General features: G+C 36.8%; 1 protein-coding gene and 1 long non-coding RNA gene across 2 annotated transcripts; one reads left to right on the forward strand and one right to left on the reverse strand.

The window, feature by feature from the left end:
- Positions 1 to 683, forward strand: LOC145636631 (auxin-binding protein ABP19a-like). Its single transcript, XM_081688198.1, has one exon. The coding sequence runs from the start codon at positions 57 to 59 to the stop codon at positions 681 to 683; it is 627 nt and encodes a 208-aa protein (XP_081544324.1). The 5' UTR covers positions 1 to 56.
- A 12,486-nt stretch (positions 684 to 13,169) lies between these two features.
- Positions 13,170 to 14,447, reverse strand: LOC145634524 (uncharacterized). Its single transcript, XR_014113426.1, has 2 exons — positions 13,709 to 14,447; positions 13,170 to 13,312 (listed from the first exon to the last, which is right to left on the reverse strand). It is a non-coding gene; the product is annotated as an uncharacterized LOC145634524 (long non-coding RNA).
- Between the last annotated feature and the right edge of the window lie 971 nt (positions 14,448 to 15,418).

The following is a 15,418-nucleotide window of genomic DNA, read 5'->3' on the forward strand; positions in this document are numbered from 1 at the left end:
TTTACTTCTCTCATTTAATCCACCATTTGTACCACCTATTTCTAGCTTCTAACAAAATGAGAAACCTTTCGTTTTTCTTTGTCTTTTGTCTCTTATCGTCTCTCTCACATGCTATAGAACTCGACTTTTGTGTGGGAGATCTTAGTCTTCCTAGAGGGCCTGAAGGATATGCTTGCAAAGATCCTGCTGAAGTCACAACTGATGATTTTGTTTACACAGGTTTCCGTGGTGAAAAAACACCCAATAACGTATTTGGGAACAATGTGACACTAGCATTTTCTGATGTGTTCCCAGCCTTTAATGGTTTAGGTATATCTATGGCTAGGTTAGACTTCGCTGTAGGAGGAGTGATCCCAGTACATTCCCATCGTACGTCAGAAGTTCTTCTTTTAGTGAAAGGCTCAATTATAGCAGGATTTATTGACACCAACAACACCGCATACTATAAAAGATTAGAGGTTGGTGATGTCATGGTGTTTCCACAGGCCATGCTTCACTTCCAAATTAACGTTTGTAAAACTCCGGCTACTGCCTATGTCAGTCTGAATGGTGCAAACCCTGCATTACAACTCACTCCTACTGCTTTATTTGCTGGGAATTTACCTACTGACATTGCCCAGGATATTACACTTTTGAGTCGTAGGGAAGTTATGCGGATGAAGCGAATCTTTGGCACAGCTTGATATCCATCTTTAACTACTCCTGGGTTCTTAATACTTATTTCTAAGCTCTCGATTACACAATTATTTATAAATTTGTTATAATAAAGGGTATATACATAGCCCACTTTACATGTTTCGTAACAACAAAGTAATTGTAAAATTCTATATTGTATACTTCTTATATGTTCTCAAGATTAATAAGTATATTTTATCTTTTCCTTATACTCCCTTCTTTGAGTCTTTGATTTTATGTTTGTCTGAGTCTATCCTTTATTCATGCGCTAAGATATTGCCTTAAAGCTTGTGGATCGGAGTCTGGGATTGGTGCAATGCCCCCTTGACTATATATATGATACTAATGATCATGTTAATGAATCCCCTATAATATCCATTAACTCGTACTGAATCTTCCCTACTCTAAACGAACTATGGAACTATAAAATGGATATAATTAGTCTCCTAACATCCACAATGTAAATATAATTTTTGAAAAGTTTAATCCATAATAAAATAATTGTATTTTGAGAAATTATGAATTAATAATAAAAAATTGTATAAATGAAACAAAAAAATTTGATAAATAAAAAAAATGCTAATAATACTATTTTATACGAAAAATATAATAAAATAATTTATTATTTGGAGATAAATATGTCAATTATGAACCATATAATCGTCAAAATATTATGACAATCATATGTCAAACGACTATTATAAAATTTTTCAATGGAACATAACATGTATTGCTATTATTCTCTTTAAAATTTGGACAAGAAGGAATTACTTTGAAATGATGAATGTAGGTTGTTCGCAGGGAGTTTATAACAAGGATTGAGGGGATGAACGTTCAGTGTTTTCCAAGAGGCTAGGTGATTCAAGCCCACCTTCTATCGTCCCAGGCTAATCTTGCCTCGTGGGCATGGGGTGTAATTAGCATTATGTGCACCATGTTGCACCTAAAAATAGGTGCACCACGTCTATAATTTTGAACATTTAGTAAAAAAAAATGAACATTTTACAAAAAATGAACATTTAGTATATATATATATATATATATATATATATATATGAGCACGTCACAAAAGCTGAACATAAACATGCAATTTTTATATTCATATTTTATAAAGAAATGTTCATTTTGTTTATAGTAAATGTTCAGTTTATATTACAAAACTGTTGAATTATTACGAGTCAGACAAACTTCGTTTTAAATTGGTCTGACTCGTAATAATTCAAAATTTGCAATTATTCAGATTTTTTTTACTAAATGTTCAAAATTCGTTATTGTTCATATTTTTTTACTAAATGTTCAAAAGTATAGATATGGTGCATTGCGATTGTTCAGATTTTTTTTTACTAAATGTTCAAAATTTGCGATGTTCAGAATTTTTTTTTGGAATTTTTTTAAATTACCACCCAAAAATAGAGTCATTTTGTAAATAACCACCTGTTAAAAATTTTATTTTAAAATACCACCCATTAAATTAATTAATTACGCAGATTACCACCTTCTGGTTGAATTCTGATGTGTGGGGCCCTTCTAACGGCTAATAACGGCTAATTCTTGCTTCCAAATTGAAATCCCCCCGATTTTTCCTATAAAACATATCCCCTACCCTAATTTATGATTTCTACTGCAAATTCTCCCCAAATTCCACAAATTCAGCCACTTTGTAATTGTATACGCATCCTCAACAAAGCAAGAAGGTGAATTCGCATAAGGTAAATTGAATTACTCTTTAAATTTAGGGTTCTTATTGTACTTAAATTGGGGAAAACTAGTTTATTAGTTAATTAGGGTTCTTATTCTTCACAAATTAGGGTTCTTATACTTCGCAAGTTAGGGTTCTTATCTTATTGTAAATGGGGAAAATTGGGTCAATAGTTAATTAGGGTTCTTGTTCTTCACCCAATTTATCATTTTGCTGTCAATTATTTGCTGCTTATTGTGGTGAAATGTTATTTGCAATTAGTTTACGTAAGTAGTGTTAGGATGGATTTTAACATGTTGTAAGCTTGTATGTTTACTTGTTGTGGCAGAAATGGAAGAGAATAAGGTGGTTATGAGATTTAAGTACTTGAGTGTTCTTATTGACCTTGAATATGAGATTGGCAAAATTAACTTACAAGATACAACAATACAATTTGAAGATCAACTTCGTGATATGGATGATCCAATAGAAGGATCAATTGACCTCCTGTACCCCATATTCCAGTATATTTATAAAGGAGAGTATAGGACTTTAGAAGATGATGGAGATGTGTTCAAGATGATTAGGAGGTTACCTAATCAGGAAATATACATTATACATGTTGGAAGCACAGATGACCCAGGTTTCTTGGCTGAATGTATCCTTAAGTACAGGATGAAGCAAAATGGGACTTGGCCACCCCCTGGTTATCCCCATTTTGGTGGCCAACCACCATAGTGAATAGGTGTGACTGAGTAATTAGTTTGTAATTGGTTGTTTGTTGGCATTGTTGCTTGATGTAACATGTTTGCTAATTTCAGGTTTCATGATGTCTTGGAATAACACATCTCCCTCAAACCAGAATAAATGCAACTGTGGCTACCTTTTGCAAAGTTGACATCTTGGACCAGGGAGAACCCAGGCAGGAAATTCAAGGCTTGCAAATTTTATGATCCTAACACTGAAACTAGGGGTTGTAAGTTTTTTGAATGGATTGACAGTGATGGGACTGAGTGGCAGAGAGATGTGATTAACCAACTTGTGCTTGACAAAAAGTTGATGAAGGGTGAAGTCAACACACTGAAAGTTCAGGTGGATGAACTCACTGCCCAAAGGAGATGCTTACTAAATGAGCTTGATACTTTGGGAGTGAAATGCAAGGCACTAAGTGGTGACAGGAAGAAGATGATCAACGGCAATGGGTGTTCTGACAGCAAGCTTATGGTTGTTGTAGTCCTTATGTGTTTAGTGTTTTTAGTTTTAGGTTGTGTTGTATTAAATAAGGTTGTTTAAGGGGGAGGTGGAGTGAATGCTGCTTGTAATGCTATTTTTATTTAGTAATGAATGAAACAAGTACTTTTGGTTTCAACTTTGTGCATTATCCCTGGTTATCCAAGATAACCCTGTGCATTATCCAAGATAACCATGTGCTTTGTTATGAATTGTGTTTTGAATTAGACAAGTAAACATTTACACACTGACAACAAATTTTGACTTAAAGAACACAAATAACACAAAACAATAGCAAATATTAATCTTGCAAGTGCATTCAGCAACTAATCATTCACCAATGTATAGCAGAACCCAAAAGATTGTAACAAAAGCATTCAGCATTGTTTAACTACTTAAAAAAGGGTCATGCACCTGATCAACTACACAAAACAAGGGCATGCACCTTACATAAACTATTACTTAACATTGTTCAACTTAATTAGTCTAAGTAATTTATTCCTTAACTCCTCTAACAGGATACAACTTAGTTCTTGGTGGTCTAGAAATTGGTGCAGGGGTTGTGACAGCTGTTGTAGTTGAAGCCTGGCTCTGTTGAGTCTGCTGCTGATCACGTCCTTGTGCTTGATGCTGACTGCTCTGCTCACTGTGATGCTGAGCTTGTTGCTGACTTTGCTGCTCAGTATGCTGCTGACTCTGTTGCTGCTTCTTCCTCTGCTCTTCTTGAGGGAACTTCTTGCTGGCAATACTGTTTGGTCTAGGTGTACCACCAAGAGCAGTCTGCAAAACAGGACAGAAAACAGTTAGGGCTTTAAACCATGAAAATCACTGTTGTCAAAAACCAAGCAAAATTACCTTTCTTAATGCCCTTTCTGCTTTCTTCTTTCTTTGATCATTGACCCACTCAGTGTTCAAATGTGGCCTACCTCCTGCTTTCTTAGGGGATGATACAGCCACTGTTGTCACAGTTGGGTTTTTGCATGTCTTTGCATAGTGACCAGGCTGGCCACAATTCTTACATGTTGTCCTTCTTTTGACTGGTTTCTGTTCTTTCTGGTTCTGCCCTACAACTTCCCCCTGTTCCAACTTCCTTTTCTTAGACTTAGGACTCCCAGGTTGTACTTTCATTGCCTGTGGTAGTAGCTGCCTTAGCTTTACCTTCTCCCAATGGTTTGGACTAGGCATAGGAGCTACCTCATATCTGTATGCTAACATATATGTGGACACAGAATAAGCATTGTCCACATAATCCTCAGGGTCTGCCCTTTTTTCCATGATGCATGCATATGCATGGACACAAGGGATTCTAGTGAGGTCACAATGGTAGCAAGTGCATGTTCCCTTGCTTAGGTCTACTGTGACTATGTCTGAATTAAGCTCAACCTCATATGTGTCACCTCTAAAAACTTGCACAATGCAATGCCTTGCTGCTGTTTCTATTCTTTGGAATGCTTTTTTGACATAGGGAACCACCTTTCCCTCCATTTTCTGATAACTTTCCCATTTATCATTGTTTCTTTTCATCATATACCTCCTTAGCCACTCCATCTGAGTTAAAATGGGCTTATCCCTAGCTTCTTTGATTACAACATTAAAAGTCTCACATACATTGTTAAGCAACATGTTTGACTTTGGGAAAGAACTAAAAGCATGTCTAGACCAATGCTCAAGTGGGATGTCAGCTAGGTATTCAAATGCATCCTCAGACAAGAACCTTATTGACTCCATTGCCACTTCAAAATCAAACTACAAAAAGGAGAACAACACATACACAAATAGATTCAGCAACACATTCAACACAGTCACAGTCATTTAAAACAATGCACTTGGTTACATTGGATAATGCACAGGCACACAGTCACACACACTAAAACACAGTCAGAAACACTCAAACACACTGTCTCACAACATAAACACGGGCACACAGTCACATATAGTCAAAAACACTCAAACACACTGAAACACAATCACATACAGTCAGAATAAGTCACACATACTTAAACAAAAAAACTCATACCTGTGTTGTAGCCCTTGCTGCTGACCAGAACAGCTCCTTGAATGTTGCTCCACTAAATTGCAACTTGAAGTTGGCCCATATGTGTCTAACAAAGTACCTTGTGTCTGCATATGGTACAACCTGCTTGAAAGCTTCTAACAAGCCCTGTGATAAAGGTAAATCCATGATCAGTTCAAAAGTAATGTCACTACTAGAAATAAGCAAAATAACGACGGATCTCTTCCGACGGAATTTATTTCGTCGCAATATTTCGACGGAATTTAAGTTTTACGATGGATTTTCCGTCGAAACTTTTACGACGGAAAATTAATACGTCGGAAAATATTTTTTCCAACGGAATTTTTCGTCGGAATCTAAATTGCGACGGAAAATTCCGTCGGAAAAAATAAATTCCGACGGATTAATTTTCCGTCGGAAAATTATTTGAAAAATAAGGGGATGGAAGCATTTGAAACCGTTTGACCTAATTTCAAAGAGTGCAGCCCGCAGCCGACAGTAAGAGAGAGAAAGAGAAGGAGAGAAAGAGAAAGAGCGTTGCTAGTGCCGCCGGTTCTCAACGTTGCCGAAGTAGGCGGCTTTCCCCAAGGGCGACGGATTTTTTTCCGGTTGAAACCGAAAGAGAGAGAAGAGAAGGAGAGAGAGATAGAGAAGGTCGGACACGTGCACGCCGGTGGTTCCACGGAGCCGGAATTGCCGGCGATTCCCTAGGGCGACAGAAAGAACGAGGCTGAAGGAGAAAGAGAAGGAGAAAGAGAAAATCCCGTCCTCCAGCCTTCCCTGCCGAGCCTCCACGCGCCGTCCAGCCTCCACGCCGCGGTGGTAGTTGCCGGCGACGCCCCTCACAAAAGGTCAGTGTGAAGCAGCCTCTACCGGCTGAAGCACCTCCGCCGGATGAAACAACCACCATAAGCACCCTCCGGCCTCCTCCCTTCCCTCCGTGACTGAATCACCTCCGCCGGTAAGTTTCCTACTTTTCCCCTTTTTTCTAATTATAAATTTTTCAATATAATTATGTTAAAAAATTAAATAAACCATTATTTATTTTATTTTCTTTAAATTTTTTGTAGGATTTGTACAATTTAGTTGATTAATTGTCAAAAACAAGTGCACATCAAGGTTAGTCACATTACTAAACTTAATATATAATGTATGAATGTTACTTTGGTTTGGTTATGTTTAATATATTGTAGTTTAGTTTAGTTTATTATAATAAAATATGGTTTAGTTTAATGTATTTCAATATAATGTACTTTAAATTAGTTTATTTATTTATTTATATATGTTAGTTTAGTTTAATATAATGAAATGTTAGTTTGGTTTGTTTTAGTTTAGTATAATATGATGTATGTTAGATAACTTTATTTAATATAATGTAGTTTAGTTTTATTTAATTTAATATAATGTAGTTTAGTTTAGTTTATTTTAATATAATGTGGTTTAATTTAGTTTAGTTTTACTAAAGTATATTTGATTAGTTTAATATTATGAAACTTTACTTAGGTTTTGTTCGTTTTGTTTAATATGATGTATGTTAGATTACTTTAGTTCATTATAATCCAAATTAGTTTTGTTTAGTTTAATATAATGTTTCTTACTTAAGTTTAATTTTATATAATGCATGTTACTAGATTTAATATAAGGATATGTTAGTTTAGTTTGGTTTTGTTTGGTTTGATTTGTTTATATTAATGTTATGGTTTTATGATATGTTTGTTTATGTTAAGTTTAATTATGATATATTTGTATAATATTTTGTATGTTAATTTAGTTTTAATATTTTTAAATAAATCATTTGCATAATCATATGCCTAGATACCCGTTCAAGGCATGCACATTAGGAGTATGTCTTGAATAGTCCCTGGTTGGGACTGTCCTTGTACGTTTATTCTCACTTAGGTGGTGAATGTATTCCTTTTTTTTAATTCTAAGAAGATCCTTGCTTGTCATCTCTCTACAATGTTCTCTAGGTACATATATAGGTGTTTCTAATCGCCTATATCGTGTACTTGGAGAACTGTAGGGAAATGCTGCCGGATTTTCCATAGAATTGAAATCCTGGCATACATTCACTAATGAGATTGAATGTCCAAGGATGGGTTAGGTTGGAGTGATAAGGACCCTTGGAAATCATTTATCTTCTCATTTGCATTTCCATAACACTTTGATCTATAATGAATATATATTGTGCTTTGTGACTAATGTGATTAATGACATATGTGTTAGTTGTGTAGAACTTGTAATCATGAAACGAAAAGAACGTAGCTGGATGTACGAAAGGAAGGTTGGGAATTCTATTAATCCCGAGTTCTTGAAGGGGGTAGATGAATTCCTTAAATATGTGGAAGATCATCCCGAGAGTAGCAACCCAAATGAAGTTAGGTGTCCATGTTTTAAATGCAAAAACAAACGTCTTTGGGATGCGGATACGGTTAAACTTCATTTGTATCGCAGTGGTTTTTTACCTAATTACTATGAGTGGATGTGTCATGGGGAAGGGTTTCCAGGAACTCGTGGAAGGAAGTCAAATGAATATCGTGAAATGGTTTTGGATGCATTTGGTCAGTCTCAAGATTAAGGGCATTCCGAAGAGGCGGTTGTTTCATTAGAGGAGGAGCCTAATGCACAAGGTAAGCCATTTTTTAATTTGTTAAGGGCTTCTAAACAACCGTTATACGAAGGGATTTGATTGTCTGTGTTAGAGATGGCTTCTAGAATCACTAGCCTAAAGTGCGAGTATAATTTGTCACACAGATGTGTTGATGGATTTGCTTATTTGGTTAATGAAGCGAATCCTAACAACAACCACATGGCCGAGACATTCTATGAGGTCAAGAAAATTGTTAAGGGGTTAGAGCTGCATGCATGCCCGAAAGGATGTATGTTGTTTTGGAAAGATGATGCTCAATTATCTACATGTAAGTTGTGTGGCAGCGACCGATACAAGAAGACTTCTAAAGGTAGCTTAGTGCCTTTGAATGTTCTATTTTATTTCCCTATCACACCTAGGTCGCAAAGGCTTTTTGCAACTAAAAACATTTCCGAGGAAATGACATGGCATGCTAAAAATCCTCGAGTTCAAGGCACAATGGCACACCCTAGCGACAGTGAAGCGTGGAAACACCTTGATAGTTTCTTTCCTGAGTTTGCCTCTGAACCTCGTAATGTTCGACTTGGCCTATGTACTGATGGATTTGCTCCACATGGTCAGTTTGGGGGACAATATTCTTGTTGGCCTGTCATTTTGACCCCTTATAACGTGCCTCCGTCAATGTGTATGAAAAGATAGTTCATGTTTCTTTCGTTACTTGTTCCTGGTCCTAAAAACCCTAAGGACAACTTAGATGTTTACATGCAACCGCTCATACACGAGTTGAATCAGTTGTGGGAAGTTGGGGCAAATACTTACGATATTTCGAGAAAACAGAATTTCAATCTTCGAGCAGCCATCCTATGGACCGTTAGTGACTTCCCGGCTTATGGTATGTTATCTGGTTGGACCACAGCCGGTAAGAAGGCTTGTCCATATTGCATGGAGAAAAGCAAAGCATTTTGGCTCGAACATGGTGGTAAGGTTTCTTGGTTTGATTGCCATCGTCAATTCCTTCCGACAAATCATCCTTTTCGAAATAGTAAAACTGCATTTTGTAAATACAAAGTCGAAAAAGGTTCACCACCTCACATCATGTCAGGAGAGGAACTCTGGGAATGTGTGAAAAACCTCCCGAAGGCAACAGATGGCCCTGAGGCACTGAAACGTCTCAAGAATGCAAAAAAAAAAGGTTGTTCAAGTAAAGCACTCTGTGGGACCTTCCATATTGGAAACACCTGCTTGTTCGTCACAACTTAGATGTCATGCACGTTGAAAAGAACTTTTTTGATCAGTTGATTCACACTATAGGCTAAATTTGCTTGAATTTGGATGAATAAGGGTCGTAAATTGACTTATGTGCTTATTTTTCTTAATTTCTATCCATAGGCACGTAACAGTAATTGATATTGGAATGGTAGAAGAAAGAACGAGTTCGTTTGACTGAAAACATAGAAAATAGGCATGGTTTAAGCTATATAGGCTAAATTTGCTTGAATTTGGATGAATAAGGGTCATAAAGTGACTTATGTGCTCATTTCTCTTCATTACTATCCATAGGCACCTAAATTTATTTGATATTAGAATGTCAGAAGAAAGAACAAGTCCATTTGATTGAAAACACCTAAATTTCAGCCATATAGGCAAAATTAGCTTGAATAATCAAGAATATATAAGAAACCTTACCTTATATTGTTGGTTGTTTTTTTTTTAACAATTTTTTTTTATTATCTTCAATATTTTGTAGGAGACCTACCAGAAGAAGCTCGAAGAAACAAGGAGTCAGGGGATTCAGAAGAGTCCCAATGAGTTGTACTGGGAGACGGTGGGTGGGCGCAATAAGAAGGGTCGTGTGAAGGGACTTGGCCAAAGTGCAGAGCTCTACTATGGCAACCGGATGGGTCGAGCTTCCCGTTCTTCACAGCAATACACGCCATCTATCATTTCTCAGATGCAAGATCAGATGGAACTTAGGGTGCAAGCTCTCCAAACTCAAATGGAAGTCGAGATGCAAAGCCGAATTGACTCCCGAATGGCTGAAATAGAGAGGAGATACAAGGAGAGTATGGATGAGATGATGAGTCGTTTCACCAACAACGACTCATGTTCCACCATTCATCCTCAGCATCGAGACCCAAGGGATGACCCGGGTAGTGGTGGAGCAGGCCAGGGTACCCAGGCGATTGCGTAGCTTAGCTTTAGTCTAGAAAAGATCCACTCTAACATAGCTTTTGTTTGGTATCGATACCAAATTATGGACTATCTTTTGTATTAGGACATAATTATTATATATATATGTAAATAAATATAATTTCGTAGGTCGGTAATTAATTTTTTTTAAAGAACTTCAGGTTTTGAAATGCCTTTTTTTTGTCGATTTATTATAAACAAAATTCAGGTTTGGAAATGCATTTTTTATCAAAAATTTCTGGCGGGTTGGAAGGTCGTTCCGACGGAATTTTTCCTCGCAAACTAAAAATTCCGACGGACTTTTTCCTCACAAATATAAAAATCCGTTGGAATTTTCCTCACAAATATATAATTCCGACGGAATTTTTCCTCGCAAACAAAATATTTCGATGGAATTTTTCCTCGCAAATAATTTTTTCCGACGAAATTGTTCCTCGCAAATAATTTTTTCCGACGGAATTGTTCCTCACAACCTTAAAATTCCGACGGAATTTTTCGTCGCAAAATATATTTTCAGACAGTAAATTCCGTTGGAAAATATATTTTCCGACAGATAATTCCGTCGGAATTTTAAGGTTGCGACGGATGTTTTTCCGTCGGAAAATAGCGACGGACCTTAAGTTAAAGTCAAATCAAATTCCGTCGGAAATGAGGTTTACGACAGAAATTCCGTCGAAAAATGATCAATTTCCTACAAAGTGTTTTCCGACGGAATTCCGTCGGAAACCTCATTTCCGACGGATATTGGATAACTTCCGACGAATTTTTTCCGTCGCAATTCTACTGTTTTCTTGTAGTGTGCATTAGAGAACTCAACAATGTATTTAAAAAAAAAACCAACGCAAATCCATGATTACCTCTTATCTGTCTGACATAAAGGTAAATCCAAGGCCTTCATTCTCATCTTTTAAGCCATTCATTAGGCTCTCTAGGAACCACACCTATGTTTCAGTGTTCTCTATTTCACATGTGGCCCAAGCAATGGGAAAAATGTTGTTGTTGTCATCCTTTCCTACTACAACAAGTATCTGGCCTGGGTATGGACCCTTGAGATGACATCCATCAACACCTATTAATGGTCTGCAGCCAGACAAAAATCCCTTTGCCATAGGTGCTAGGCAAACAAACATCCTCAGGAACAATGGGGGCTGAGGTTGCTCAACCCCATCAACTACAACAATGCATTTTGTCCCACGGTTATACTTCAAGAGAGCCTTCCCATAGTCCCACACTCTTGCATATTATTGTGATGCTGACCCATAGATCATTAGCTTAGCTCTTGCCCTTGCCATCCAAGCTTTGCTATAATTGATTTCAATGCCAAGATCAACTAAGACCCTCCTTATGAATCCCTTTAACTTCCACCCTGGGTCAGTTCTCCAATCCTCAATGTACTTATCAGCTAAAAACTCAGCAGTACGATTGAGATTGCTTCTCACCCTTACACACTTGTGCTTCAGATTCATATTCTTAATCTGCCAGAAATCTTGGTTCACAAATCTCCTTGCAACCACCTTAAATTGGCATCTCCTCCCACTAACACATGTACATCTTGGCAGCCTACACTGCTTAGAATTCCATGTGCACTGACACCTCCTCCTACACTGAATGGTTAACTTGCTGCTATCATTGTGCAAATACCAATATTCATACATATTCTCCACTACATGAATCCTCAATGCTTTCCTAATCAGTTTACTGTTGAGGAACTTCTGCCCTTTCAGCAAAACAATTGGTTACTTGAAGTCTGTTGAGGCATGAAACCATGGATACTTGTCTTCCTCATCATCAGAACATTTAGGACTATCCAACTCCTCAGAATCATAAGTGAACTCTCTCTGTAGAGTCACTTCTTTGCTCAGCAATTCACTTTCAAGGGCAAAGTCATTGGTCTGCACCTCATCATCTCTCTTGTCTTGCACACACTCTAAACTTGCATTGACATGTTGAATTATGCTCTTAACAGTGTTGTCCAAATCTTCTCCAAGCTCAGCATCCTCATCCAACCCTTTCTCTTCCCTTATATCCCAATCAGGATCAGTGTCATAGCTGTCAGAGCTGGAGTAGCCATATCCAGCTTCTGGATCCAACTCAACCTCTGTCTCTGTCTTCTTCTTCCCCTTACCCTTTGCTTTACACTTTGCCTTTCCCTTTCCCTTCAATGTATTTCTCCCAGATGGACCTTCTTGTTCCCCTTGCTTCTTCTTCCCTTTCACACTCTCAGAGAACAACTTTTTTCTTGATGATTTCTTCCCTTTCGCACTCACAGTTGGACCTCCCTCTTCAGTCTGCTGCTCAACCTTATCCTTTTCTGTATTTTCCACATTGACCTTAAACCTAGGGCTTCTCCTCACTTCTGTGGGCTTAACAATTTTGCTTTGAGTGTTTTGGGTGGGTTGTACAGTGCTGGGTTCACTACCACAAAATATGCAATAGAGGACGCCTAAATAGGCAATATTGAACGCCTTAGAGGCGTACTTCAAGTGGGGTGCCTTATAAAGTATACGAGACGCATCTTTCGAGCGTTCTATATTATATGCAAAATAGAACGCATATCCAATATAAGCGTCTCTAATTATACGTACAATCTATATAAAAAATAGGGAAAATAGAACACTTGTGTTGTGTTAGACGTTCTATATTATTGCATAAAAGAGAACGCCTATGTCAGCTAACAATTCTTTTTTCCTTACTTTTTTTATAAAAAAGAATAAATCTGGATAATATCACAGTGCAATATAAATACGGAGTACTTACCAAAATACAGAATTACGAGTAATATACAATTCGTATAGTAGTCAATTTAAAATAAAATTAAAAAAAAACCTTACCTAATACTGTATAAAGTACAATTCAAGTAAATTATACGAAGTAATGGAGAAACAAGAGATAAAATTTAAACAAATAGCTAATCTTCATTTCTTCCCAGCTATATCTGCATCAGTCAAAACAAAAAAACAAGAAGATAATCATTATCAAAATTCAGTAGATAAATAAAATTACAAAAACAAAAAATCGAACTCAATATACCAAAAAAAAAAGGTACTAGTCAGTAATGGAAATCAAAGGTCCTTACTAATTTCACTAGTATTAGCATATTCAAAAGCTAATTTGACAGAATTTAAGATGAAAATAAAAAAAAAAATACTATAGTTTTGATACCAAAGATGAACAATTATAATGTGGACAATATTTTCTCCAACGAAAACTCCGAAAGCACATCAACAAAAAAAAACCCAGTCTAATTCAAAGTATCCAATAAAGAATTACACACAATTGAATTGCAAAATCCTAATTGTAACAAAATGCACAGTAAGAGAAAGAGAACGACCTGGGTTGATGTCCGCCAGAAGTAGTTCGAAACCTTTGACTATGCCGTCATAGCAGAAACACGATGGGGCAAGGAGGAATCAAGCACTGCGTCGAGACCGTCGAGAGATTCGAAAAAAAATTGGGGAAATTGGGAATTGCAAAGATGATTATTTGGCCTCAGGACAGTTATGCAAAATCAGATATGGGAAAGGAATTGGGAAAATTGGGAATTGCAAAGATGATGAAGAAAGGAAATTAGTTTGATTTGTGGAGTGTTGATAGGGTTGAGAATTTGCGTGGCTGGCTGTGATGGAGTTCGTGGTCGAGATATAGGCCGGAAAGTTGCTCTTTGTTGTGGCGTGAAATTGAAAAAGGAATTGAACTCTACCAAGATCTGGGGTAAGGAGCGAGAGAGGAAATCTTTGAGAAGGAAGTCATGGGGAGGCGGTTGAACGTTCCAGAAATGGTTGAGACAGAGGAAACGGTGCTAGTTAGGGTTATATTGTTAGCTTTTTTTTATTTATTAATTTTAATAGTATTAAGATCAAATAGAACAATTAACTAAAAAAGGCGTTCTCTATGTAAAGTCAATTTTTTCATTATTACAAAAAATAAAATAGAACGGTTGACTAGGAGAAGTGTTCTATAAGTTTGAATGTACAAAACGCTCATCTTACAAAGGCATTCTATAAAATTCTATAGAACACCTATCCAACTTGACAGTTATATATTACGTGTTACTTATTCCACTTTTTATGGTAGTGGTTGTTGGCTAGTACAATAAACTACAACAAACCCATTCTTAGTCTTTGTATCCAAAAAGCCCTTTACATCATCTTCACTCAGAATCTCCTTTTTGCCATTTGACCAAGTCTTCCCCTTTTGTTTGTACCAAATATTCCACATGTTAGGCACTTTTAAATCTAGCTTCACAAACCCCCAAATGCAAGATTCCCTTACAAACTCCACTGACATATCACTCACTTTGCACTTATACCTCCAATATTCCCAGCCACCCTCATAGCCACACAAAGTCTTCCCTCTTATTTTTTTGTCCACAAAAACACCACCTAATCTAACCTTTTCATCAACTAATTCAACAGAAGCAGCAATCTGTACATGTAACAGCAAAATTTAAAATTTACACAATATTTGATTTCTTTAATAAACCCAATATACATAGCAACAATTAACAAATCCCCTAATTCACTGTCCTACACACATCCATACTTAAACAATTCACCAACAATTAAAGCATAATTGACCTCTATTAAATAATTCATTACAGTACAAATTGAACCCTAAATTTCAACAAAATTGCAATTCTACCATCACCAACCAAAACCTAACAAAATTAAAGGCAAGGACCAAAATTGCTTACCTCAGACGTCGCCATTGCACTCAGCAATTGTCAGGTGAATGAACTCAGCAAGTGGTCCCCAGAAAACGCCCTAAAAATGCCGACTTTCTCAGTCAACTTCCAAGCAAAACCCCAATTACACAGCAGTAACTTCTTTGCTGAACTAAAACTAACTATTTTAGGGTTTTAATCTGCAATTTAGGATTCTAATTTGAAGAGTGGGTGAGAATTTATGGAGATAGGTGGATTTTGCAGAGAGAATTGAATGAGAGATTGGGGAGAGAGTACACTCAATAGCTTAGAATAGAGAAATCGAAAAAAAAAGAAAAAAAATATAGGAGGGAAGTAACGACTGTGGGCCCCACACAT

Source organism: Chenopodium album, chromosome 6, assembly GCF_948465745.1.
Source record: "Chenopodium album chromosome 6, dcCheAlbu1.1, whole genome shotgun sequence".
NCBI lineage: Eukaryota > Viridiplantae > Streptophyta > Magnoliopsida > Caryophyllales > Amaranthaceae > Chenopodium > Chenopodium album.

Excerpts from the sequence above, each read along its gene's own strand:
- LOC145636631 (XM_081688198.1), top strand. The coding sequence starts at position 57 with ATGAGAAACCTTTCGTTTTTCTTTGTCTTTTGTCTCTTATCGTCTCTC.